This window comes from Artemia franciscana, unplaced genomic scaffold, assembly GCF_032884065.1.
Source record: "Artemia franciscana unplaced genomic scaffold, ASM3288406v1 PGA_scaffold_218, whole genome shotgun sequence".
NCBI classification, from domain to species: Eukaryota; Metazoa; Arthropoda; class Branchiopoda; order Anostraca; family Artemiidae; genus Artemia; species Artemia franciscana.
In genome coordinates this window covers 264,688-290,875 of record NW_027062647.1, presented here as the reverse complement: position 1 = coordinate 290,875, position 26,188 = coordinate 264,688, and the positions used below count along the sequence as shown (strand labels likewise).

Sequence of the window (26,188 nt, the reverse complement as noted above, 5' to 3'; positions counted from 1 at the left end):
AAACTTACAGTAAGGTTTACGGGGTATATGGTAACTCAGTCTCCTAGAAGTTAGCGACCTCTGCTACCAGGCCTAAATATTTGAAAATGGATTTATGAGCAACGTCGTGACCACAAAATATAAAATCTAGCCTCTAAACATTCTTTGACTTGACAGTGATTTGCAACTCATTACAACACGTTATCCATATAACGTAATGCATACTGTAGTTCAATGCAAAGTATGCTATACTGCATACAATAAAGCATGCTACGATGTCACATTACAAACTAAATGCCATCACAAGGGGAAATTAAGGTTAGAACCACATTAATATGGGTATTTTAGATCATATTTTAGGGGATTCTTGTAGGGGTTACCCATATCTTAGATCAGATTTTTACAAGCCTGCTTTTTACTGCGGTTGACAATTTGAATTATAACCAATTTAACCCAAGTGAAATACAATAAATAAAAAAGAAAAAGAAAAATTGAAAAAATTACACGAGAGGGTCAAAGTCCAGAAGTGCCAACTGTGGTGATTGAAAGTAAGGGAAGTGACTAAAAGCACGTTACATTTTATTCCTAAACCCATTCTTAAAACAACACGAAACAGTGAATTGCCCACTGTTTTGCAATAGAAAGTTTTTTGTCGACAAGAAACTATCAGAGGATATCAGATCAAGTTGAAAGAAAAAGACATGAATTTTTAGGGCAACTTTTGTTAAAATTAAACGATCCCAAACAGGTAATCCTATGGTAGGGTTTTTAAAGAGTTCCTTTATAAAAACAATTTCCTTTTCAGTTTGAAACGGTTTTGTATACAAATGTAAGTTTGCATCTCATTGTGTACTTTGTGCAGAAGGGACTTACTGTCCCTTCTGGGGCATTAAGTAAGCCTACACCCTGGAATTGCCAGAAAAAAGTAGCGTAAGAGTGTGGTTAACTAGATAATTCAAACACATTAACAATCAGTAAAATTATGGTTTGGGGCGCATTTGACAAGGGTGCAGCACATTTACCAAACAGAAAAATTCTTATTGGAATCTAAAAAAAAAACATTTCAAATAATGACGATATTGAAACTAAAGTTATATTAAAAATTCATTGCAGATGGAGAAGTATAAGAGGACTAAGCATGAGAGGAGGATATATTAATAAGCTAATGACAAGGATATTTGATTAACAAGTTGAGTGCTGATGAGTCACCTTGAAGTTTCCATAAATAAATTTACTCATATCACAAGGCAATTGACCACAATTAGAAACAAAAGTGGTCCTAAAAGTAGTAATAATATTTCTTTTTTTATTTTTCGACTTTCAACTTTAAAACTTAGAGCCCAATCAAGGTAACCCTTAGGTTTTTTAAGACTCTATATAAATAATTATACAGGTTCTACATAAATAATTTCCTTTTCAGTCTGGAAAAGTTTTGTATACAAATATAATTTTGCAAAAAAGACTCGGCTTTAAATTGATAAGCCAATGTTGTTAGAAAAAAACTATTCTACGCCATTTTCACAAAGGGTATCTACTTCTGAGAAACATTCTAAGTTTTTTTTTTCACGTTTGCCTGCGAATTCAGGGTACTTGTCAGTCACGTGTCAATCCTAAAACATGGTAGTCAGCCAGAGACTTTAAGCGAGCAGGCCTACTAGGCCTGGGATCACTTGTTCGCCTGTGAGTCCAAACTAATTCAGTCCCTTGTTTTGCATACAAGTCCAGCGGACATCGTCCGTCATGAGTCAACCCAAAAATCTCGATCATCCCTTCGTTCTATGACTATATACCTTAGTTTTGCCCTATGATGGATGGATGATAGACTATCTTTCAACAAGTGAAAATCACATCAATTTTATAAAATCCTCAAAAAGGTTAATAACAGCTTTGTCTCTCACTCAGACTATCTGTCATAGATTTTTTCTCCATTCAGCCATGGCAACTTTATCTTTTTTCAAAATTTTAATTTCACTCGGCCGTTTAATTTTAATACTAAGCCATCTGATTACACTTGACCACCCAAACTGTCTAATTTATTCGAGTTTGAAAACTTTAAAAGTTTCACGGTTCCATATCATTATTTAAATTTTTCAATGTCATATTCTTTTGAGTCTTCTATCAAATCTGCCACTCTTAACAACCTATTATGCACTGCTTAGCATAAAGTCCTTCGCATTTGCCAATTTTCGGAAAATCTAGTCCTTGTCAGCAGACTACTTTTCAGGACAAAAAGAAAGAAAACAAACAAAATGCTTCAATCAGGATAAAAATTAGCAAACCTTTTAAGAAGATGAAAATCATTCATTTTTTTTACAATACTAGAAGGATTCCTACGAGCTGAATTAAAATTTAAAAAAATCTAAAAAAAAATGAAATTCTAAAAAATCACTTAGAGCCTAAATATTTAGGGAAGACTTAGAAAAGTTCCAGCCAGCAGCAAAGTTTTTTGTTATTTTTAACTCTAAAACAAAAATCAATAAAACTATGCAAAATAATACAAATAAATCGTAAAGTCCTTTTTTTCTTCTATTTTAAAGTAGCATAATGCGTTCCCAGTTTTAGACTCGCTACTTGTCAATTATTTGACAAACAAAATAATGGAATAGCAGACATAAATTGCTTGAAGGGGATAGGAGCACTGTTTGACGCATTCCACATACGGCCGTATAAAGAAAGAATATGTCGAGGTCGTTTACGTGCGCTAAAACTTATCTGCGGAGGAGGGGGGAAAACTAAGAAAAAACGTCAAAAAAGCGAATATTACATGCAAAATAAAGGAAATTGCAATAAAAATCTGAAAACTATTGGGACAAACTCAAACACCCCCCCCCCTCCGCCGTCAAGTTTTGACCTCGTCTGAGTATGCAGCTCTAATTTTGCCTTCAAAACTATGGTTGCTAGTAGTTTGAATAATTCTTGTTGTTGCCTGCTTCGATACAGAGCGAATTTGAAGTTTTACTTAAATCTCTTACAACTTTTACCAAATCAAATAACTACTTATTAAGCTTTCCTCCGAAAATTTTCTGTTATTTGGCCATTTTATATTGAAAACACACTAAAAAATACAATAGAATAATAGCACAGCAGCAAAAACACTCATGGGTCTTTTACCCCTAGCCTTTGTACATTGGTACACTTTGTGCACCTCAATCTTGTCGGCTTGAGCTTCACTGACTTGCATTTCACCTTGGTTGAGTTTTACTATATTTAATTCACAAGACTTGGGTTACGCTGAGAGGAGTTTACGAGATCTTTGTATGGGTGGAATTCTGTACACATTGTCTAATTTTACCAATAAAGTCCAACCGTTCTATGCGAGCGTAAATGACCTCATTTGATTGCTCATTACTAAGAATGTTTAGTTTCTTGAGGCACAACAATTGGTTTTGCAGTTTTTTTTTTTTTTGGGGGGGGGGGGTCAAGTACCCAATTTCAACTTAATCACACACAAAAATGTTTTAGAACTGCAATAAAGAAAATACTTATTATGTTAAGCGGACTCGGTAGTTGGCTTTATAAAAATCTCTTCTACTAAAAGCTAAGGCTCCACGAGATACTGTTTTTGCCATTAGGAGGGCCACAAAACATAAGATGACAAGACTAACCTGCTGCGAAAATTGCGATGGGGCTCCAGTTGCAGGAATTTGGGTTGACACAGGAGCAGCATTTTGTTGCTGCTGCCCCTGATTCTGTGCATTGCCTTGGTTTTGAGCCTGCAATCCCTGGAATTGTTGACCTTGTGCGCCAGCACGAGCAGCAGCTTGTTGCTGCTGTATCTGCAATTGCTGCTGTATCAAAGCCTGCTTTTGCTGTTCTGTTAAATTAGTTCCAGGAGGTAGAACAATTTGTCCTGCAAAGAACAATATATTGATAACACTTGAAAGAGCAAAGATATTGAAAAGTTGATGGCTCACTGAGAATATGCTTATATTCTTTATTGTGAAGTATCCTCTTAATATGATTCTATAAGGCTAATTGTTCGCTGGTGGGTCCAGAGTCCTATTCCCAAGCATAAGATCTTCGTCAAGTATCTACTAATGGACAATATCATTCGACGTTAGTAGCTAATTAGAGAACTGCAAGATCACCAACCAAAATTTCATCATTTGCAGAGGTCTGCACTTTTATATGACCATAGACCTGGTTTGTCTTTCAAGAATAGGCTTCAGTTGTTTTGTAAACCACATATCTCTTAAAAAAAGCCCACCTCAGTCTTATCAACTCAAAGACACTTGATCAGAACAGTTATTTCTTACGGGCCATAGTTCTCCCTCCATCTTTCTAATAAGACTTTTATTTACTTTTATTTCGAGTATGAGTCGTTTTATGCAATCACGGATCTCATAAAACCACCCAAATCAGCTTATCAAGTCAAATACCTCTTGATCGGAACAGTTGTTTCTTACAGTCCATAACTTTTCCTTTCCTTTTCAATTAAACTGAGATGAGAGTGGTTTTATGCAATCACGGATATCATAAAGTAAGCCGACTCGGATTTATCAACCCAAATACCTTTCAATCATTAAATTACCGACCATAAGCCTTCCTTGCTCTTTTTATTCAAACTACTTTTTTTATCAGGCTCAAGAGTCATTACTTTTTAATTATCAAGCTTTTCCTTCTACAATTTCAAGATAACTAGGTCTTGAAGGATACAATCCACCTTATAGGCCTATCTCCTCTATAAAAAATATTGCCTTGATTCGATCCCTTGTCCTGAGACTACCTACAAAGTATCTTGTAGGTTCCCAATCATCCCTGTTATGCCCAAAGATCGTATCTGACATTTTCAGATTTCTGAGATAATTATCAAGTACCACTTGATAAGCTGTTCCCTAGGGGAGGGACAACCTAGCAGTATAGATCAGGAAGACCAAAGTGTTATTGAACATACATTTCTCTTCTAATCTTCCTTTTGAGGAAATGTTAATAAGCAGTTTTTGCCAATTATCACATATGTGTCAACACGTCAGATAGGACCTTGCGATCATGAGATAATATTATAATACAATACAAGACTAGGTTTTTATGATATGAGCAACGATACATAACATTACTTTATCTATATTTGACCTTTTATATTGTTTTGAAATAGATAGAGAGTAATGTTTAATTATGGCTAAGGCTTTAAATTTGATTATTATGAAGAGGTGAAGTTGACCAAATTAAATACTGGAAAGAAAAAGTTTTTATATTGAATTAAAGACCTGTTTTAAGACTTAAACGAACATAATTTTTTCACTTACGTGGAAAGCTCTTTGCCTTTGGATCATCTTCTTTTTAAGCTGAAATTACAGGATCTACTGAAGGCAAAAAAAAAAAAAAAGAAAAAAAAAAAAAAAAAAAAAAAAAAAAAAAAAAAAAAAAAAAAAAAAAAAAGTGGGTGATTGATATTTACAAATGTTTCAAAAACTTACTATCTTTCAGAAGAACTTTTATTGAAAACTTCGCAGTTTCCAGTACAATATAAAACCATAAACTTCAAAGAAAATATGCTTAAGTGAGTGAATTTGTCCTTGGAACATTGAGACGAAAAGTCAATTCTACAAAAGTAAAAAAAAGGTATTAAAAGAAGAGGATGAATAAAGACAAAAGATTTAATCTAAAAGTGCCTTCTTTTCTTTAGAACACAAGTTAACTTCCGTTTAAGAAGCACGGAGGGAGTGGTGTGGGGGGGGGGTTAAACCTCTTAAATTTCTCATCAAACTTCTTCTTTTTTGTTTATTTTCTTCAAGTAGGAAGCTCTCTTTTCAATTATATTTATTTTACTTAATTTTTTTTTTCTTTGGCAGGAACAAACGTAAGTATGCTTATGTAGTTTCCTGATTTGATGTGAACATGTTCCCTTTGCCCGCAGCTATGTATTTATCAGCTTCACCTTAGTTATTTCTTATTGTTTTAGTGTCTTTATTTCTTTATGTTTTTTTTTACAGTATTTTTTTATACTTATCCATCTAGCATTTATAACCATTCCAAGGTTAAACAACACCCTTTATGCAGTTTTTTAACGCACAGAAGCAATGGGACAGAGCTTTGATTGGGACACATATCTATGGAGAACCATTTATTTAAGGGACCTCTTCCATCAAAACCATCTGTAAATTCTTACAGACAAAATTCCAACGGATGCATAAGGTCAAGTGGATAATCTGGGTAGAAGACTAAGGGCATATCGGGTATGCTTAATATGCTAGTATGGCATACAAAAGTGGTAGTTGCATGATTACCATGTACAATTCGAGCCAAAGGGACTTGTCCTGCAGAACCAGGTTGTCTAATCTGAGCAACAGTTGGCTGCGGGCCAATTGGTTTTCCATCACCTTGAGATACTTCTGAAGTGGAAGCCTGAGGGGTTTTTTGTTGTTGCATTTGTTGGATTATCACATGCATTTTTGCTTTAAATCCAGGATCCTGCAGCAAAATACGCTGGATAAATAGACTCTTAGCGTGTTGTTGCATTTCTTGCAGCTGTTTACGAGTCTGAAAGAAACAGAAAAAGGACACATTAGCACCAAGGTAAAATAGACATAAACATAAGGAAGGAGAGGAGGAAGCAGTAAACGAAATGGGAGCCAAAGTCATTCATTTGGCCCTCGAGGGACTACCTTTGAAATGCTTTTGGCAAAGAGCCAAGAGTCACCTAATCAGGCACCTATTTTATTCATCACCATTCACGTTAGACAACTTGAATACGTGATATTAGGCATAGAGTAGACCTGACTGATTTATGAAGGGAGAAGAATTATTAATAAACAACAGGATAATAATAACTAATGATTACAAAAATAATGGAATTAATAAATAGTATAATCAATGGTATTAATAAAAAAATTCAATTGTGATATTAAAAATATATGACATATTAAAACAAGAATGGCAATAAATAAAAAAAAACATATTAATAGAATGATCTAAGCCATTTCTTTTGTATAAACAAAATTCAACAGAAATATATACACAGCGGATAATTTTTTTTTTACATTTTGGCTTCATATGCCTTCGTCGACAGAAAAACATTTAGATATTTACTGGAAGGCCAATATAATATATAGAAATAGCACGACATTTATAAATCAATCAAGTCACTCCAGCTAAGTTAGTCCTTTGTTATTAATAAAATTAAATGGAGTTACAGAAATGGTGGTTAAAATTTACCAATAACATAATCAAAAATCATATGCAGTTAGACGCCAAAATATTTCGGTTTCATAAGCTTCTGTCAACTACAAACTATTTGAGCATTTGTTAGTTCATATTTTTTCACTATCTCAATTAAAAGTTTTGTTAATTATTTAATTATTCCAATTTCATATTACTTGTGAATGAAAAGGCGGTGTCGTCTAAACAAATATCTTAGTTACTTATTAATATCTTAAGGCACTTAATATCTTAGTCCCTTAATTAGATTTCTTAGTCACTTATTAGTGCAGGATTTGTTTCAGATATGGGGTACGCTTCCTTTCGAGTATGTATAAAATCAAGAAATATTAACCATTAAATGACATATATCTAATGGAAAAAGGATAAGGACTGTATCCCCTAACATCAGTCCTACAAAAGCTCTAGAAATTTTGGAAAATGTAGATACAAAAAGAGTCTTACAGATTCCGTCACCTTTAGGGAAATTCTCTAAAAGATAATGCCAGAAATGCTTTGACTGGTTATCAACAGGACTCTAAAACTGAAAATTAGGCTACTTTGACAGAAAAGGAGGGGAAGGTCAATAGTGTCAACGGGATTAAGACCAAAAAATAAGTTAGAATAATAGGAATCTGCTTTAAAATCTGTCATTGGGTTGGACTTCAGTCAAATTCCCCTTGTAAATTGAGCTCCTCCATATTAGTTTCAATTTCAGTTTAGTTTCAATTTCAGTTTATTTTCAGTTTAGTTTCAATTTTTAGTTTCAGTTTAGTTTCAATTTCATATTAGTTTCAATTTCAAGAGAAAAAACTCTTTGTGAATGAAAGAAGTTAACAGGAATACTAACTTAAGATTTTGTATTCTATGACTTAGATTGTTTTTTTTTTCCTTAAAAATTATTATTTTAAACTCAATAGCTATCAGTAATTTGAACTAAAAAAGATACGTTTAAACAAATTAATAGCACGAAACATTCAACTTTACGACAACTGTAACTAACACAGAACGGACAAGATGCTATATTATTTGGTTAATTAGTTTCAGATCTACCGATCACCGAGCATGAATAAGCTGAGACTTTTTCTTAGATCTAAACTCGCTTAAAAATTGAAAATATTTTCGACTTTTAATGGTTTTCAACCAGTTTTCATCGCATTAAAAAAAAAAAAAAAAAAAAAAAAAAAAAAAAAAAAAAAAAAAAAAAAAAAAAAAAAAAAAAAAAAAAAAAAAAAAAAAAAAAAAAAAAAAAAGTTTAAAAATGTATTTCGGTAGATAAAAAAAAAATCTAGATTTCAGCTGTCAAGTAATAGCAAATCATTCAAATTTAAATTGAATCCATCCATCTGGCATAAAAGGACTCCAGTCCATTGTCGGTTTCCTATTTCATTCGAAGAAAAAGCACATTATGAAAAATGGCTTGTTTTAGCATTTCCATTCAAAAAAAAAATCCAAAAAATAAAGAACAAAACAAATTACCTGAAGCTAAATTTCAAAAATAAGTTTTTTATTTCTTAATTATAAAACAAATATACTCCTCTTCCTCCCCCCCCCCATTTTTGCGAATTAGCGCCCAGGTTTAGGATATAAACAATGACCAGTAAAAAGCCCAACAAACATAAAACATAATTTTCAATACGCTAAGCATTGGTCACAATTAAGGAAACACTTAAATATGGGTGTAGTCATGATTTTTTACAGAGGTACTGCTTCGAAATAGGGACACAAATTAAGGAAAAATTCTACCATATAGCATTTTAAAGAAATTTTCAATTTTCACTCAAATTTTACGGTATTTTTTTTTTTTTTGGTTTCTAAGGCAACTACTGCCTAGGTAGGATTAGGCTGAAAGGAGAGGAAAACTTAGAAAAAAAAGGAGGTATTTTTAACTTACGAGTGGGTGATCGGATCTTAATGAATTTTGATATTTAGTAGGACCTCTTGTCCTTTCGATTTTCCCTAAAATTTTACGATATTTTTTTGGTTTCTAAGGCAACTACTGCCTAGGTAGGATTAGGCTGAATTGAGAGGACAAATTATAAAAAAGGGGTATTTCTAACTTAGTGGTTGACCGGATCTTAATAAATTTTGATATTTAGAATGACCTCGTGTCTCAGAGCTCTTATTTTAAATCCTGACCGCCATTAAGCCTCTGATTTTCCTTTTAAATCAATCTATTGATTCTTGAATTTTCCTAGAACTCATGCCATATGAACTCTTGGCTCTTCCTACCTCGTCATAAGTGTCATATGAGCTCTTAGCTCTTGTTTTTTTTTTACGCAAATCTATGGGCATGTAAGAAGCATTGTTAAATCTGTGTCGGTAATACGAAATCTAACTTCGACAGTGAAGACACGCCGTTGAAATAAAATATATTGTTTATATTTTACTCTACACTGGAATTTTAAATAATTTCTGATACTACACTGGCTAATCGCTACTCAACAGCTAGCTAACAGCCAGCAAAAAACAGAAGAAAAAATTAAGCAAATATTTTGGTTGAAACCGAAATTATTCTTCACTGAAGACGGTTGAGCGAAGTTCTCAACCGAAATATTTGTAGTTTTTTTCTTCTGTTTTTCACTGGCTATTGTTATTCTCGTTTCTCTCTTCTTTGCGTTGTGATTTTTGTTTTGAACCGAAATTTGTTCTGAAATTTTAGGTAAAAATTTAAAAAAAGCTATAAGCTTGGTCCGTTTCATATGTTCATACAACCAATGTAATTTCCCCGCTTATGTGGGGATTCACAATAACAGGTCCTATGTGAGGACTTGAGGAAAGATTCCCATACAAGTGGCAGCAGTTTCTCATATTTCATATTTTACTGTATTTTGTATTGTATATTTTACTGTATTTTGTATTATATTTGACTGTAAACCAGAATTTTGGGGAAAGAATAAAACAAATATAAGCTTGATCCGCTTTATATGTTCGTATAAGTAATATAATTCTTGCATAACAAAACTCGGCGAAGGATCCCCACATAAGTAGCAGTAATTTCTTGTTTTGTACTGCTCTTGGGCCAGTTTAGCTACTAATCCAAGAACGGATTTCACTTTAGTCTTACCCCGTCTTTTTTTCTACAAATGTAACAAACAGACAAAGAAATAGATGAAAAAAGAAAAGAAGCTAACCGTATCATCGAGACGTTGGAGCACAGACGTATTAAGTTGCTTAAATTGCTCAGGACTAAGCTTTGAAATATAATACTGGATTGCCTGTTGCTCTTCAATAGTAGGTATCTGTTGCTGCCTTTGGGGAGCTTGTCCAACAGATGCACTCTGCTGTGCAACAGTATTAGGTCCTTGTCGCTGCTCAAGTAAATTGGAGGATGACTGAGCAGAGGATTGCTGAGACTGTTGCTGCCAATTTTGCTGCAAGGTATCACAATTACAAAAAAATAAAACAGGGCTTACCTGTTAATTAATAATTAAAAATCCCTCTTCTTTGACCTACTTTTTGAACACACAAGGTCATAAAGAGCCTTTCCTGCTAAATTGCTGTAGCTTTATATATTGAAGTTTATAAAATTAATCTTGAGAATCACTAGTAACCGTAAATTATTTGCTTCTTTTTGAAAATTACTCTCGCTAGTTCCAAGATGCTAAGCCATGGATGGAAACTCAACAAGGTTCAATCATTTGTAAAGGATCCTGAATGCCAGGATAAATTAAGACGTATTATTACCACCGCAACTAAACGGATGCACTAAAATTTAAAAACATCGACAAAGAAATCTGAAAGAGAGGGAGAGATAGAGACAAAACGAAGGGGAAAGAGATGCTGCTAAGACGGAAATCTCTTTTTCATATTAATCTAACTGAAAGTGAGGGAGTGAGAGAGAAAGAGAGGGATAGAGAGAGGGAAAGAAAGACTGCTTAGGTATATCTATCCACTTTTCCAGAACAAGCTAAATTCGATCAAAGAGTGAATGCAAGTAAGGTCAGTTACTATAATTTATGTGCGATGGTTGGCTGTACTTCTTGGTGCTACATCTTGTCACGCAGTTCGAAGGGATTTTCCCCTGTCATATATCTCTATGTGTCGATAATCTCCAAACTTAATCAATTTTTCTTTTTTTTCATTTCTTCTTTTCTTTCTTTTTTCTTTGCGAACTGAATTGAATTATATTATGTGTGTTGTGACAGTAAATTATCAACTGATTTTTATACAGTAGCTTACTGAGAGTTCGCTGTGTAAACACGATATTTTTGGACACTAACTTATTAATACAATGTGCTTTCAAATTGTGGGATATCCCTATGGACATTTATTGACAATTTTTTCATAAATGGATTTTTTTTTATTTGCTCGCTATTACTTGAGTAAAAAGTCCTTGGGATTTAGTGATCTATAAAGTACAAAGATATTCGTAAAAAGATTTAAATACATAAGAGGATTGAATTTCTTTTTAATATGCACAGCAGCGCTATCTATTATGGACCTAGAATATTAAGGTATCTGCTCAAAAAGAAGCAGCAAAAAAGGCAGCGTGCAGCGTATTAAAAACAACAAATGGTCTCATTTTAGCTGTAGGAAAATTAAGTATTCAAGTGACTTGAAGAAGACTTTTGTGTGCGTAATTTGGACACAAAAATATTCTCCGATAACCTTTATTCCGTATAAACTGAAGTCGAGCAGTGACAATTCAAAACAGTCAATAACATCGAGAAGAAGCATGAGCAATTTCAAGCATGTTAGTTTCTCGAGTAAAAACTTGTTTGAAACATCACCAGCATCTCCTGACAGAGCACCGGGAGTTAGGGCTGCTATAGACTATATACAGGTAGGAAGAAAGGACTACTAATGTCTCGACCTGAGTTACCTTACATGTAGCAGGCCGACAAAAGACACCCCCTCGTTTGACTGTCATCGATGCATAAACTGCATGCATACGACCTGCACTGGAATTGACGGTTACATAGTCCTTGCCTTGAGGATGCCGAGCTGTTCCAGTACCAATGTATCTTCTCAATGCAATAGCTTCTTAACCGGTCAAGAAACTCAAACTGAACTAGAGTATCCTCAACCCCTTCATACAGATGAAGAGGCTATACACCGGATCCTATCCCAGAACTGCTTGTTTGCAGATGTTACACATGTAAACTGTACGTTTCTCCATGTTTGCGTGAATCATTTTTAAAAGGCAGCTGCCCTGACTAGTGTTGTGTTCCTCCTTTATTTCATAAACTATTTTTCGAATGTGCAACTCAATTTCCGCAGAAGGAAAAAGGTAAGTATGAAAAAAAGTATTGTGAAGTTAAAAAACGGGGAATGAAAAAATGCACCTCTGTTGCTGCAAGGCTACTAAAGACAGCTACATTCAGCCCCACCTATTAACCTGAATTTCAAGCCGCCCATCTTAAAGCAGCTGATGCATCTCCCTCCCAATCCTACCACTCCCTCCTCTTGAAAACCTGGAGAGAACGAGCATAAGCCAGAACTCCGTCAATCCGTCCTTTCCGAATAACCAACAGATTCAGAATTTCAGAGAGATCAAAGATTCACCCACCCTTCAAAACACATTTTCCGGGTTCCCCAGCTTGGAATCGCTTCAGAGGAATGGCACCCAAATTCAAGACCGCAGTGTAATGCCAATTCTTTTATCCCTATTCATTATCAGAAATACTGCTGTCAAATGTCCGGTCACTTATGAACAAAGCGGAAGAGACCGAATTATGCTTGAGAAGTGAACTTGTTGGTATTGCTTGTATTTGTGAAATGGTCGGTGACTGAGTATTTAGTTACATTTGATGGATATGATACCTATTTCAAACCAAGAATGACGCCTGATGGCATTACAGTAAGAAATGGTGGTGTTGTTGATTATTTGTCGATCATCAACAAAAACAGAGTTCTTAATGTCAAAAATATACCAAATAAACACGATTTTGGAGTTTTATGGTTGTGGTGTAGACCTAAAAAAGATACCTATGGAAGTGGCATTACTGGTGATATGGGTTGTTTACTATCCAGGCCCATTGCCGGTATCACCTAGACCTTCGAACCCACTTACAGCATTGCAATGACAATGTAAAATCGTTGCAGCCCAACGCCCGTATCATAATGTATTACGACTTCAATGGTTTAGGTTCCACGGGTAAATAATTCTCTGTCGCTTGCCTAAGTTGTCAATGTGCCAGCATAAGGTAATCTTATGTTGGATCTCATTTTTCGCAACAGTTTCAAATACCTCTGTGTTGTTTGGTTATCTAATCAGTTTATACCAAATAGATAAAAAAAGTGGAGTGACCAAGCCCTACACACCTGAGCTAGTAAATCTCTACCGAAAATGGCTCTCAATCTGTGACTGACATGACACCCTGTTACTGTCTGATGGCGACAAAATGGCAAGTTTATTCCGTAAGGAACTGTTTGAAAAATACTGTTAAATTTTCCCACCACAAAATGTATGTGCAATCTAATGAAAAACCATGGATTATTCAAGATATACGGGCTCTGATAAAACTCAGGAATGAATTGCATTTAACTGGGACTGAGGATGAATTCAAAAGATGAAGAAATACAAAGGAGTATAAAATAGGTTGTTCGCGCAAGCAGTACGGTTCAAAAATAATAAGTAAGATATATGAATCCAACTCAAGGAAGTTTCACGACACAGCTCAAAACAAAATTGGCAGAAAAGTGACCAAAGCTGAAGAGAGAGATGATGATACTCAACCGCTGTTAACTAGTGATGCTAATGATTTTTTCGTTACCCAAATGAGATACCGAATAAATTAATTATTGAGTGAGCTAATCTTTTATCCACTCCCTTTAACAACAACTTTTAACCAATGTTTTATTCGTGGTGTTTTCCTTAGTTTTTTTAAAAAAATAGGCGTATCTTACTCCAATTCCCAAGCGTAAGGCCTGCAAAGATTTACTAAATTGAGGCTGATTTTGGAAACACCAGCTCGTTCGAAAATGTTTGAAAATTTTATTTCTGAATTTTTATTTGAGGACACAAAAGAAAAGATAGATCCCAAACCATATGAATTTAGACTCAGATATCATTATTCTTAATGATAGTACTGTTCATTATAGTACTGTTCATTATTCGATGAAATGTTTTACACCATCATTAAACACTTAGAAAAGATGGGCGGATGTTGATGCACTATTTGTTGATATAGTTAAGGCTTTTGGCAGTCTTGACCATAATGTAGTAGTGGAAGAAGTTAGGTTATTGGGACCCGTTCATTTGTTGCACGTTTGCTTGCTAGGATCCTTTTTGAAAGATCTAAGTGTGTCCCTTCCCTGATCACGAGCTATCTGGATTTTTCAATATTTTTTTTTTGTTTATCTTAAGGGACTAAATTAGGCTCATCTTCATTTCTTATTGTTTTTAATTGTAGTTTAACAATTTGTGAGCGCTTTAAACTTGCTAATGACTTAACTACCATAATATTGCGATTAAGCCCTCAGACTACCAAGTAGTCTAACTTGACGAGAACTTTTAATGATTTAAAAGCTGAACTAGAACATGTAAAACTGAGGATAAGTGAGACTAGAGCTTTTCTATGACTATTTCTTTCCTAAAGGTTGACAGTCACGGTTCTGACAATTCTCTACTGAAGACAAAGAAAACTGTTAAAATACTTAGAATACTTCTGACGAAGGTTTAAAATGGAATTTAAACGTTGACTGTCTGAATAAAGAAGGTGCTTTACTTTTACTTTCTTTTTCCAACCTGAAGACATTTGGCATCCCAATTAAGGGATTAATATGCGTATGCTTTAATTAGATTAGATTTTCTCTTGAACATGCATGTTTAACTTGGCATAGGGTGCTGTCAAAGGATCAATCAGATACACCTGAGATGGCACAAAAAACAGATGTAAAAATTATACTTGGACACAACTGACATGTGATGATCCACTAAAGCAACTCAAATTGAATTCACTTGATAGTCGTAGACATGAGTTGACACATCGATTTGGCCTAAATTGTTTGAGCTCTCCAATTCATCATGATTTATTACCCGACCTTGAGTGCCCCCTTGCCGAAGGACCAGACACTAGATACCGGCAATTAAAGAAAAATGTCCACAATTAACGACTTACGGAGCCTCTAGTACCGAGAGATATAGAAGATCATTTGATCCTTATTTTATTATACAGAACTTGCATGACTATGCAGCACTTACTACTTTTGATCTTTGATTTTGCTGGGTTTTTTTCTTGCTCCATGTTTTGCCTTTTTATAAAAATTTACATACTCGCGTTAGCTCGAACTGTTGTATATATATATATATATATATATATATATATATATATATATATATATATATATATATATATATATATATATATATATATATATATATATATATATATATATATATATAAAATTCAAATTATGAAGGGTAATGGGTTACCTATATGAAAATATTATAAAGAGTAATTAGAGTAATATTATAAAAGCGATTATAAAGGGTACAACAAGAACGAAAAGAAAAACAAGAAAAGGAAGTTAATCAATGAAGCTTTATGAATATCTCTTTTAAATTTATAATTTTGTTCAATATGCTGAAAGAGTCACTTGAAAAAAACTGTAAAAAATCGGTTAAGTAAACAGAAATCAAATAAGATATTTTATATCGAAGCTGCATTTTCTATTTGTGTTTATGAAAGACGGTACAGAGAAAAAAGAAAAAAAAAAGAAGGTAAACTATAAACCATAAAATTGTATACACACCTTTTCTAAAAAATTTGAAGTTTTTTAATATACTGGTTAGTTTATGGATAATGAATATGAATTCATTCAATAGCCACAAAACATCTTTTCTTGCAATGTTTTTAGAATAATAGTAGAGCCATTGAAACAAACAAAAAAAGCAAAAAAATAGACGAAGAACATGAATAATACGAAATTAAAGGAATTTCCCAAAAAATTAATATGAAAGTTCTGTAGGCAGGAAACAAAAGAAGACGAAAAAAAACATTTTTTAGAGAAAAATCTAGTGATAAATAACAATGAAATATATTTATGCTAAACAAGGTAATCCATTCATCTAGATAGTGCTGATATTTCAGAGATCAAGCAGTATAGGAACTATTTTTAGCAGGCACCCATAAAGCCTTATGAAAAAAAAACAAATATGAACGGGATTTAAAAGAGCCCTAATGTCCCCACCCCCCTAAAATTAGATTTTATGTCGAAAATGAAACTTGTTAAAAAACAATCCAGTCATAACACACAATCTTTTGAAAGGTACCAAATATATGTCAGTAGCAGGCAGCAGAAATAGAGCATATTGACTTGTCTGACATATAGTATTTCTTCCAAAGACTTGTAGCACGTGACTGTAAAGCATTAAAAAAAAAAATAGAAAATCAAATTCTAGGCATAGGAGGAGCTACTATCTCTTAAGATTTTCATTCTTTACGCCAAACTTTGAACATGTTATAGATTCTAATTATACCCTCAATAAGCATAAGCTAAATCGGAGCGTCTGAGGGATCGCCCTCCTCTCTCACAACACCAAGACTTCCGTCCGAGGTTCAGGTATCTCAAATAGAAATAGCTACTTGTGAAACATAAAATATGGAATTACGTGGTGAGAAGTTGTATAGTCGGGAAACATGCGATTGGCGAATTATTGGAGCTCAGTTGAACAACATCAATGCTTGATAAAAATCCGAAGAATTGACTCAGATACACTTCATCAGGCGGTTTCCTGACTCCCTTTTTTGGGCACTTTGTATATATTTAATTGTTATTCAAATTATTTTATTAATTAATTTAAAAATTAATAAATACCTGAACCTGAGGAGGCTGTAATCGCCATTGCTGCTGAACAACACCTCTTGAGATTTGGTTGTTCGATGGACTTTGACCTCGAATAACCTAAGAAACACAAATAAAACCATGCAAAACATAAATGGCGACAGAGCGAACACAAAGTAAAAATGCATGCTCAAAGATACGACTAGTGATTAACCAATATCAATATCGCAACACGAAGATTGCACAACTAAGCACAAATTTACGAGCCGCAAACTATTTGCATAAGTGTGCAATTCTTTTGCGTGAAATGGTGGCGGGAAAAAGGAAATAATTACCCCCTAATTTAGATTCAAGAAAAAGCAACATAGGAAAACATCAATTTGGAATTTAGTGCCTAAATATGCTAAACCGCAAGTAGCCCTTTACCCAGGAGATTATCTAAAATGGAAACCATCTGCGGGTTGAGTTTTTTTCTAGTTTCCGCAGGGTCTTGGAAGATATTTTTTTTAACCAAAATATGATGGCTTCAGGAATCTTCCCTCCAAATCTCCTCTTTACCCTTCCTTTCTCCCTATCTTCCCGCAAATTGCACAATCGCCTTGCTAGACGTTAAAATTATGAGTCACCGAAAAGGAAAAAAATATTTTGCAAAAATAGAAGAGTAGCAACTTAAGGTGCTACATTTTTAGACTAAAAAATTGAAGGAAAAGCTTAACAAATGAAAAAAAAAGAAAGAAAAAACAAACATCCCTTTTGTTTGGAATCGATAAGATGACGTGGTTAAAAAGCACAAACAGACACAAAAACATTGACGAATACAAGCTAATACTAAATCCAAGATATAACTGATAGGGTGAACAAAAGCGAAAAAAAAAATCAAGGCGAAAGATTAAAATGAGGCAATAACACAAAAATACTTTTTTTTATTTTAGATATGTTTTAACTAATACGAAAGAACGATCAGACATGATAAAAGAGGTGAATTGACTGCACAGAGTCAACCTTAATGAAATGAAAATAAAAATCCGATTGATTCAGCTTCTCTTCACAGCTGAAAACAGAATGAGTGCCCTATCCTTGGTCCAAAAAACAAAAAATACTCCAAAAACCCAAAAAGGAATATTATTTTCTATTGGTTAATCTTCTCTTCTAGTACTTCCTGAGACATGTCTCCACTTGTCCTCCCATTTCTATGTTTGGTTAGATAAATTTAGCTGTTTTGATGAAAGTCAAAAGAGTAAAATTGAAAAAAAAACGTCTGTAAGGGAGAGAGGGTTGTCGTCCCTTAAATTTCTACTTATGAGTTGACAATTTAGCTGCCCCTTCGCTAAAAACACAATTTGCTCAAACCAGACACGTACTCAGGAATTCATTCGAAGTTAGATACATTTTTGAAAACATGCAAAAATCAGCCGATATGAAACATGTATAAAAAATTGAAGTGAAAAACTAATGATTTTTTAGTTTTGGGTGACATCTAGAAGCTTAAAGTGCACCAACTCCCCTTCCTCAAAAAGACACATTTAGCTCAGACAGAATCAATGCGTTTCTTTTCTTTTCACACATGAGATTGGAATCAAAAGTTTTTCATTTTGAATCTTAAAAGCAGCACGTAGGCTACTATGACTTTTATAGAGTGAGATGGAGTTACTATATAGAATTATATGCTGTTTACTCTTACAAAAATGAAATGATTTTGTTTTAAATCGATGGATTTTCATTCGGTTTTTTCCTATAAATTGCATTTTGAATTGAAATACGAAATCATTTCATAAGATATAGGGCATACTTTAAACGAAAAGGAGCAAAGAATATAGGGGCAACATATACAAAAGTTACGGAGAAAATCCAACGACTTCTGTCCTGAGTAGAAGGACATGAAATAAACAAAATATATGATAAAGTGTAAAACATGGAGATGACAGAGGGGAATACGAAGACAAGGGATAAGCGAAACAAAGTCAGAGAGCGAAAAAGCGGGCAGCAGTCTATGGCTAAAATTTGTAATTAGTAATGTGAATATTAACAAACTTACTTGCTGGAGATGGGGTGGCAGGTTCGATGGCATTCTCATTTGCGAGATGGGATGTTTTCTACCTTCTTGGGGAGCTTGCCTTGATTGAACCTGTGGCGCTTGACTTCTAGGCTGACTCTGGCGTACTTGCTGGGTAAAAGTGATAGACTGGGCCTACAATCAATATGTGTTTTTGTGACAGAAGAATAAACAAGTACAAATAGGAAAAGGCAGGAAAAAGTATCTTTTTGTTACAAATATCCATAATCACAAAAACGATAGGATAGAATCTTGATTGAAATAGCCCGTTTTCACCGCTTTGTTCCATATAGAGCAAAAATGTTTTAAAAAATATAATTATGAAACCATCATCGATACTGCTACTTCTAACAAATGATTACAGCAATAAGTCACATAAGGTCAGCATGATGCACCCACTCCTCCTGGATCCCAATATGATGAAAGCTTTACTCTTTACTCCCTTCCACCAAGTTTTGATCCCCCTTCGTCCTTTTCTAATGACACCATCTCGCCCCATTCGGGAACGATCTGCTCTTCCTTTGGCACCCGATGAATGGTCAAAAAGTAAAATTTTGGGAAATTATGATCCTTCACCAGTATTACATTGACTAGCCAGCTAAAAAAAAAATTTTCACTAGTCATGGCAATTGGAATCAAACCTCATTTTACGTAAAGCTTACTGTTCGACATACGATCAGTCCAACAAGTGCCTAATCTTATCGGTATCCAATTCTGCTGGAAAAAAGCACATTTTCAACCTTTTGAAGCGCCCCATTTTAGAGCCATACAGAGTATTTTTAAAAACCTACTAGTTTTTAAGCAAGTCCATACATACAGAGGTTCGGTTTGTTCTTAAGGTGGCTCATTCTTAGGCATAATGGTAATCAAACAGCTAGTGGTAACGAACTGTAAGTAAGGAGCGATACGGCTAAATAGTAACCGAAAGCCAAAGAATAGTAGCCAACATTCTTGAAAATAATTTTGGTAATCGTCTTAAATGATCAGATGATTGCTATAAATCAAAAAACAGTAAGCAAAAGCATACGGTCCAAATATATTGTTCAATCATGCGTACAGACCAAAGAATCAAAGGACTCCGGCCTATATTATGTGGGTGCCTACATCAGGGCCAAGGTAAACAAACCCGCCCCCTTAAATCATAAGTATATGCCCCTTTCGACTCATAGACGTTCCAAGCGTGACCAGAGAATGGTCTTGACCGATCAAAAAATTCGTCCTGAGCCAAAAGATCCACAGTATTTTACACCTGGTGTTCGATGTTGGCTAGAGTTTGTAAGGTGTTTGTAAGGGCTCAAGAAATCATGATTACATATGCAGGTCCCAGCCTGCAAAAAGAGTGTCATCAAACAAAACACAGTGTGTAGCTAGCTGTTCCCACAATGGCTTCTGATTCTCAAACTGTCTATATCAGTAGATTTATGAGCTTATTTACTTATTCTACCTAAAATGTCCGGCAGTATTAAAACTTGTATAAAAGTAATTAAAAAAAACTTTCCAGACTAGGTTAGGATTTCACTTCTTGGAATTTTCATTGAAAAATGTCTTTTTTGGTTTTTTTAAAACATTACCCCCCCCCCACTCACTAAGACTTTGAATATATCTCTTTTGTATGAATAATACATGGATCACATAGATTATCCATAAGACCTGCTGATCCGATCATGAATATTTACGACTACTTTGTGATTGAACTAGGCCTACTCTCATTTGTAAATGAATCTTGACTAATAATTGAATTTCACACCATATCATGCTTAATTAAACTGAAACCCCCTCCCCCCAAAAAACCCTTCATACGAACCTGATTAAGTCGTCAACAATGTATAGTTTCTCCTATCCTTAGGAATCGATTCTTTTTTAATTGAATTGAATTGAATTTATTTATAACCCGTTAAAATGCACATGAAAAACGGAGTAAAATGTGAATAAAAGAAAATGAAATAAAAAAAACTACACAAGAAACTTTTCAACACTTCACCTTACTTAAAAATAATTAAAGCATACAAAAGCAATTTGAAAAAATGTGTACTTATTATTTTAACTGCATATTTGTAAACAGTAACTTCCACAAGAGCTAAGAGCTCATATGGCACTTGTGACGAGGCAAGAAGAGCTAACAGCTAGAGATCATATGGTATGAGCTCTAACAAAATTTTATGAATCAATAGATTGATTTAAAAGGAAAATAAGAGGCTTAATGCCAGCCAGGATTTAAAATGAGAGCTCTGAGTCACGATGTCCTTCTAAGTATCAAAATTCATTAAGATCCGATCACCCACTCGTATGTTATAAATACCCATTTTTTCTAATTTTTCTTCTTCCTTTAGCTCTCCAGATGGTCGAATCTGGGAAAACGACTTTATCAAGTCAATTTGTGCAGCTCCCTGATACGCCTACCAATTTTCATCGTCCTAGCATGTCCAGAAGCACAAAACTCGCCAAATCACTGAGCCCCTCAGCCAACTCCCCCAAAGAGAGCGGATCCAGTACGCTTCCATCAATCACGCATCAAGGACATTTACTTATTCTATCCACCAAGCTTCATCCCGATTCATCCACTCCAAGTGTTTTCTAGGATTTCTCCCTCCAACTCCCCCCAATGTCACCAGATCTGGTCGGGATTTAAAATAAGAGCTCTGAGATGCGATATCCTTCTAAATATCAAATTTCATTGAGATCCGATCACCCGTTCGTAAGTTAAAAATACCTCATTTTTTTAGTTTTTCAGAATTACCCCCCCTCCCCAAACACCCCAAAGAGAGAAGATCCGGTCCGGTTATGTCAGTCACGTATCTTAGACAGGTTTTATTCTTCCCATCCAGTTTCATCCTTATCTCACCGCTTTAAGTATTTTCAAAGATTTCCGGTTCCCGCACCTGCCCCCCCCCCCCAATTACGCTGGATGCGGTTGAGATTTAAAATAATAGATCTGAGTTACGAGGCCCTTCTAAATATAAAGTTTCATGAAGATCCGATCACTCCTTCGTAAGTTAAAAATACGTCATTTTTTCAAATTTTTCAGAATCACCCCCCCCCCAATAGAGCGGATCCGTTCCAATTATGTAAATCACGTATCAAAAACTTCTGCTTATCCCCCCCCCCAAGTTTCATCCCGATCCCTCCAATCTAAGCGTTTTCCATCATTTTAGGTTCCCACACCCCAAACGCCCTCCAATGTCACCAGATCTCATCGGGAGTTAAAATAAGAGCTCTGAGACACGATATCCTTCCAAATATCATATTTCATTGAGATCCGATCACCCGTTCGTTAGTTAAAAATACCTCATTTTTTCTAATTATTCAGCATTACCCCCCCCCAACTACTTGAAAGAGAGCGGATCCGTTCCGGTCATGTCAATCATATATCTAGGACTTGTGCTTATTTTTCCCACCAAGTTTCATCCCGATCCATGCACTAAGCGTTTTCCAAGTAAAAAGTTTCCCCTTCCCGACTCCCCACCCCAGTGTCACCAGATCCGGTCGGAATTTAAAATAAGAACTCTGAGACACGATATCCTTCTAAATATCAAATTTCATTGAGATCCGATCACCCGTTCGCAAGTTAAAAATACCTCATTTTTTCTAATCTTTCAGAATTAATCCCACCCCCCAACTACCCCAAAGAGAGAAGATCCGTTCCGGTTATGTCAATCACGTATCTAGGACTTGTGCTTATTTTTCCCACCAAGTTTCATCCCAATCCCTCCACTCTAAGTGTTTTCCAAGTTTTAGGTTTCCCCCTCCCAACTCCCCCCAATGTCACCAGATCTCGTCGGGATTTAAAAAAAAGAGCTCTGAGACACGATATCCCTCTAAATATCAAATTTCATTGAGATCCGATCACCCGTTCGTAAGTTAAAAATACTTCAATTTTTCTAGTTTTTCCGAATTAACGGGCCCCCACTCCCCCCCCCCTCAGATGGTCAAATCGGGAAAACGACTTTTTCTAATTTAATATGGTCCGGTCCGGTCCATGATACGCCTGCCAAATTTCATCGTCCTAGCTTACCTGGAAGTGCCTAAAGTAGCAAAACCGGGACCGACAGACCGACTGAATTTGCGATTGCTATATGTCACATGGTTAATACCGAGTGCCATAAAAACCACAGAGTATAAACTTTGCTTGAAAATAGCCAGTACTCTGTGATTCGGAGTATGGATTGGGCCATTTTTCCTGAGGCGCCGCGAGTTATCTCACATTAGGGTTAATTGGCCGAAGGGAAAATTTGATGAGCTATTTCTTGGCATTCTTACATAGACGGCTCCACAAACGACTGTTATGGTGAAGAATTTTGTGCTTAAGGTGATGGAAGTGAGACGCAAACGGCGCAATTAGAAGTATATAGTGTTTGATTTCGATTTTACTCCGTTTGTAGCTAGATGTATGCAGTCACGGCTTTTGTTTATGGCCCCCAAGTTTTCCAGTACAAATTAAATTATATATATATATATATATATATATATATCTTCTATATATAAAAATAAGTTGTCTGTCTGTGGATGGATGGATGGATGGATGTGTCAGGTGACGTCACCTGAAAAAACTGGATTAGGTGACGTCAAAACTGAAAAAACTAAAAAAAGGCAAAAACTACAAAAAAAACTAAAAACTAATAAAAAAAATAAAAAAGCTAAAAAACTAAAAAAACTATAAAGGTAAAAACCAATAAAAAACTAAAAAAAAACTGAAAAAACTAAAAAAAGGCAAAAACTACAAAAAAAAACTAAAAACTAATAAAAAAAGTAAAAAAGCTAAAAAACTAAAAAAACTATAAAAACTAAAAAAAGGTAAAAAACTAAAAAAAATAAAAAATAAAAAAAAAACTAAAAAAAAGGAAAAAACTGAAAAATAAGCTAAAATAAAGGTAAAAACCAATAAAAAACTAAAAAAAAAAGGAAAAAACTAATAAATGACGACACTCAAAGAGAAAGCGACCAGGACAAAAGGAATGTTCGATTAGCAATCAACAAAGCACCGGGACACAGGGAGTATAAATGACGACCAGGACACAAGTAAAAAAAAAAATTAACAAAACTAAAAAGAAGGTAAAAACTACAAAAAAACTAAAAAGAAAAAAAAACTAAAAACTAATAAAAAAACTAAAAAATCTAAAAATCTAAATAAACTAAAAAAGAAAAAAAAAGGAAAAAAATAAAGGAGAAAAACAAAACTAAAAAACGAATGTATATACAGACCGGTACACCGGGATACAAATGACGACCGGGACACAGGGAATATAAATAACGACCGGGACACAGGGACACAACTACAACGGGGACACCGGGGGAAACAGGGGGATATAAATGACGACCGGGACAAAAAAACTAAAAAGAAATAAAAACTAAAAACTAATAAAAAAAACTAAAAAATCTAAAAATCTAAATAAGCTAAAAAAGAAAAAAAAAGGAAAAAAATAAAGGAGAAAAACAAAACTAAAAAACGAATGTATATACAGACCGGGACACCGGGATACAAATGATGACCGGGACCCGGGACACAGGGAATATAAATGACGACCGGGACACAGGGACACAACTACAACGGGGACACCGGGGGAAACAGGGGGATGTAAATGACGACCGGGACACCGGGACAGGGAATGGTCGATTAGCAATCACCATCAACAAAGCTCAAGGGCAATCATTAGAATCATGAGGTATAGATCTGAATACAGATTGTTTTCCCATGGACCATTATATGTTGCATGTTCAAGAGTCGGTAAACCTGACAATCTATTTATATGCAAAGACAATGGGACAGCAAAGAATGTTGTATATTCGCAAGTTTTACGTAGTTAAAACCATATATATATATATATATCTATATTCACAGGTGGGACATAGGGACACAACTACAATGGCGCGTAACTATTATGGCGCGTAACGACTTACGCGCGCGGGGGGGCTTGGGGGGGGCGCGAAGCGCCCCCACCAACTAGGTGTTGGGGTGGCGCGAAGCGCCACCCCAACAGCTAGTATATATATATATATATATATATATATATATATATATATATATATATATATATATATATATATATATATATATATATATATATATATATATATATATATATATATATATATATATATATATATATATATATATATATATATACCGTGTGATCAACAAGCTTAGCAACCCTTGGAAAAGCCTGCACAAGTATTTGGATGACATTCGTAAAAAAAACACGGACTGCATAATGTGTTTTTGTGATACTTATATAATAACACTTTGTTAAACCTATTAACTAAATGAAATTAAAAAGAAACTAACAATATAAACTTGCTGAGAAATTTAGATAAAAAACTCTAGAAAGTAAATAATGGACTCGAAAGTTAATAGAGCTGATATTGGATTATATGCGGTTTCAAACTTGAAGCAAACAGCTAAATCAACGAAGATACGAAGCCTAAGTGCAATCAGCAATAAAGGCAAACTGAAATAAAATTAACTTAAATAAAGTGATGTCCCCCCTCTACCTCAAGCCTGTAAGGCTAGAGTTTTATTAGCATATTACTGAAAACCAAATAGCTACCTTAAACTGAAAATTTCATTTACCTAGCTAATTTTCGATATATGATTGAAGAAAGGATGGACTTAAAAGGAAGAGAAGAAAGGTTATAAGTAGTTAAAACTATTAAAACTAGATTATTAATTAGACTATTAAAACTAAATTGATTGTCACAAATACCACATAAATAGTTTTCAGTAAAACAAAAATAATACTCTAGTCTTTGGTGGTTTAAGGTGATCATCAAAGAGATTCAAAAGAATTTTTAAAAAGGTTTCCTTTCCAACTGCCATAATAACTCCCATATTAGTCGACCAAAGTTAGCTGAAATAGTAAGTTGGTCGCATTGGTTATGGCAGCAGCAGCAGTCACAGTGGAAAAATGAAATAAATTCGAATTGATTAGGGTTTTATTAACTTTTATTTAATAAGCTCAATTTAAAGTTTCAGCACGATAAATTCAGCATTCCAATCCTTCGTGTTTTTTTTTTTTTTTGTATAAACAACGAAGAAAACAATTCACAGTTAGGAAGGTAATTCAAGAGAGTTCACAAGACAAGAATAATACAAAATTTTCGACTTTGATCAACCCCCCGACGCCAATTAAAGTCGCCACCCCACGCCGTACATATATATCTCAGCTCAGAATATCATTCTTCTTTTGTTTTAGCAATATTTAATAAGAATTCTTTTAAGCAGCCCACCGGCTCACTTTCAGCCCACTTCCAGAAAACTCCACTGATTCCAAATTTTAAAACTATGCTGAAATA

At 34.5% G+C, this 26,188-nt stretch overlaps 1 protein-coding gene across 2 annotated transcripts in view; it reads right to left on the bottom strand.

Moving 5' to 3' along the window:
- The window catches only part of LOC136041426 (PAX-interacting protein 1-like), a 75,691-nt gene that overhangs the window by 17,240 nt on the left and 32,263 nt on the right, over positions 1 to 26,188 (bottom strand). The window contains exons 5-9 of one of the 2 annotated variants that reach the window (XM_065726094.1): positions 18,884 to 19,036; positions 16,882 to 16,968; positions 10,251 to 10,490; positions 6,207 to 6,459; positions 3,585 to 3,829 (exon numbers count right to left, since the gene is read on the bottom strand). In XM_065726094.1, the coding sequence (XP_065582166.1) occupies positions 3,585 to 3,829; positions 6,207 to 6,459; positions 10,251 to 10,490; positions 16,882 to 16,968; positions 18,884 to 19,036 (978 nt within the window). The remainder of the gene's footprint in view (positions 1 to 3,584; positions 3,830 to 6,206; positions 6,460 to 10,250; positions 10,491 to 16,881; positions 16,969 to 18,883; positions 19,037 to 26,188) is intronic. The other variant, XM_065726095.1, reaches the window with a different exon arrangement.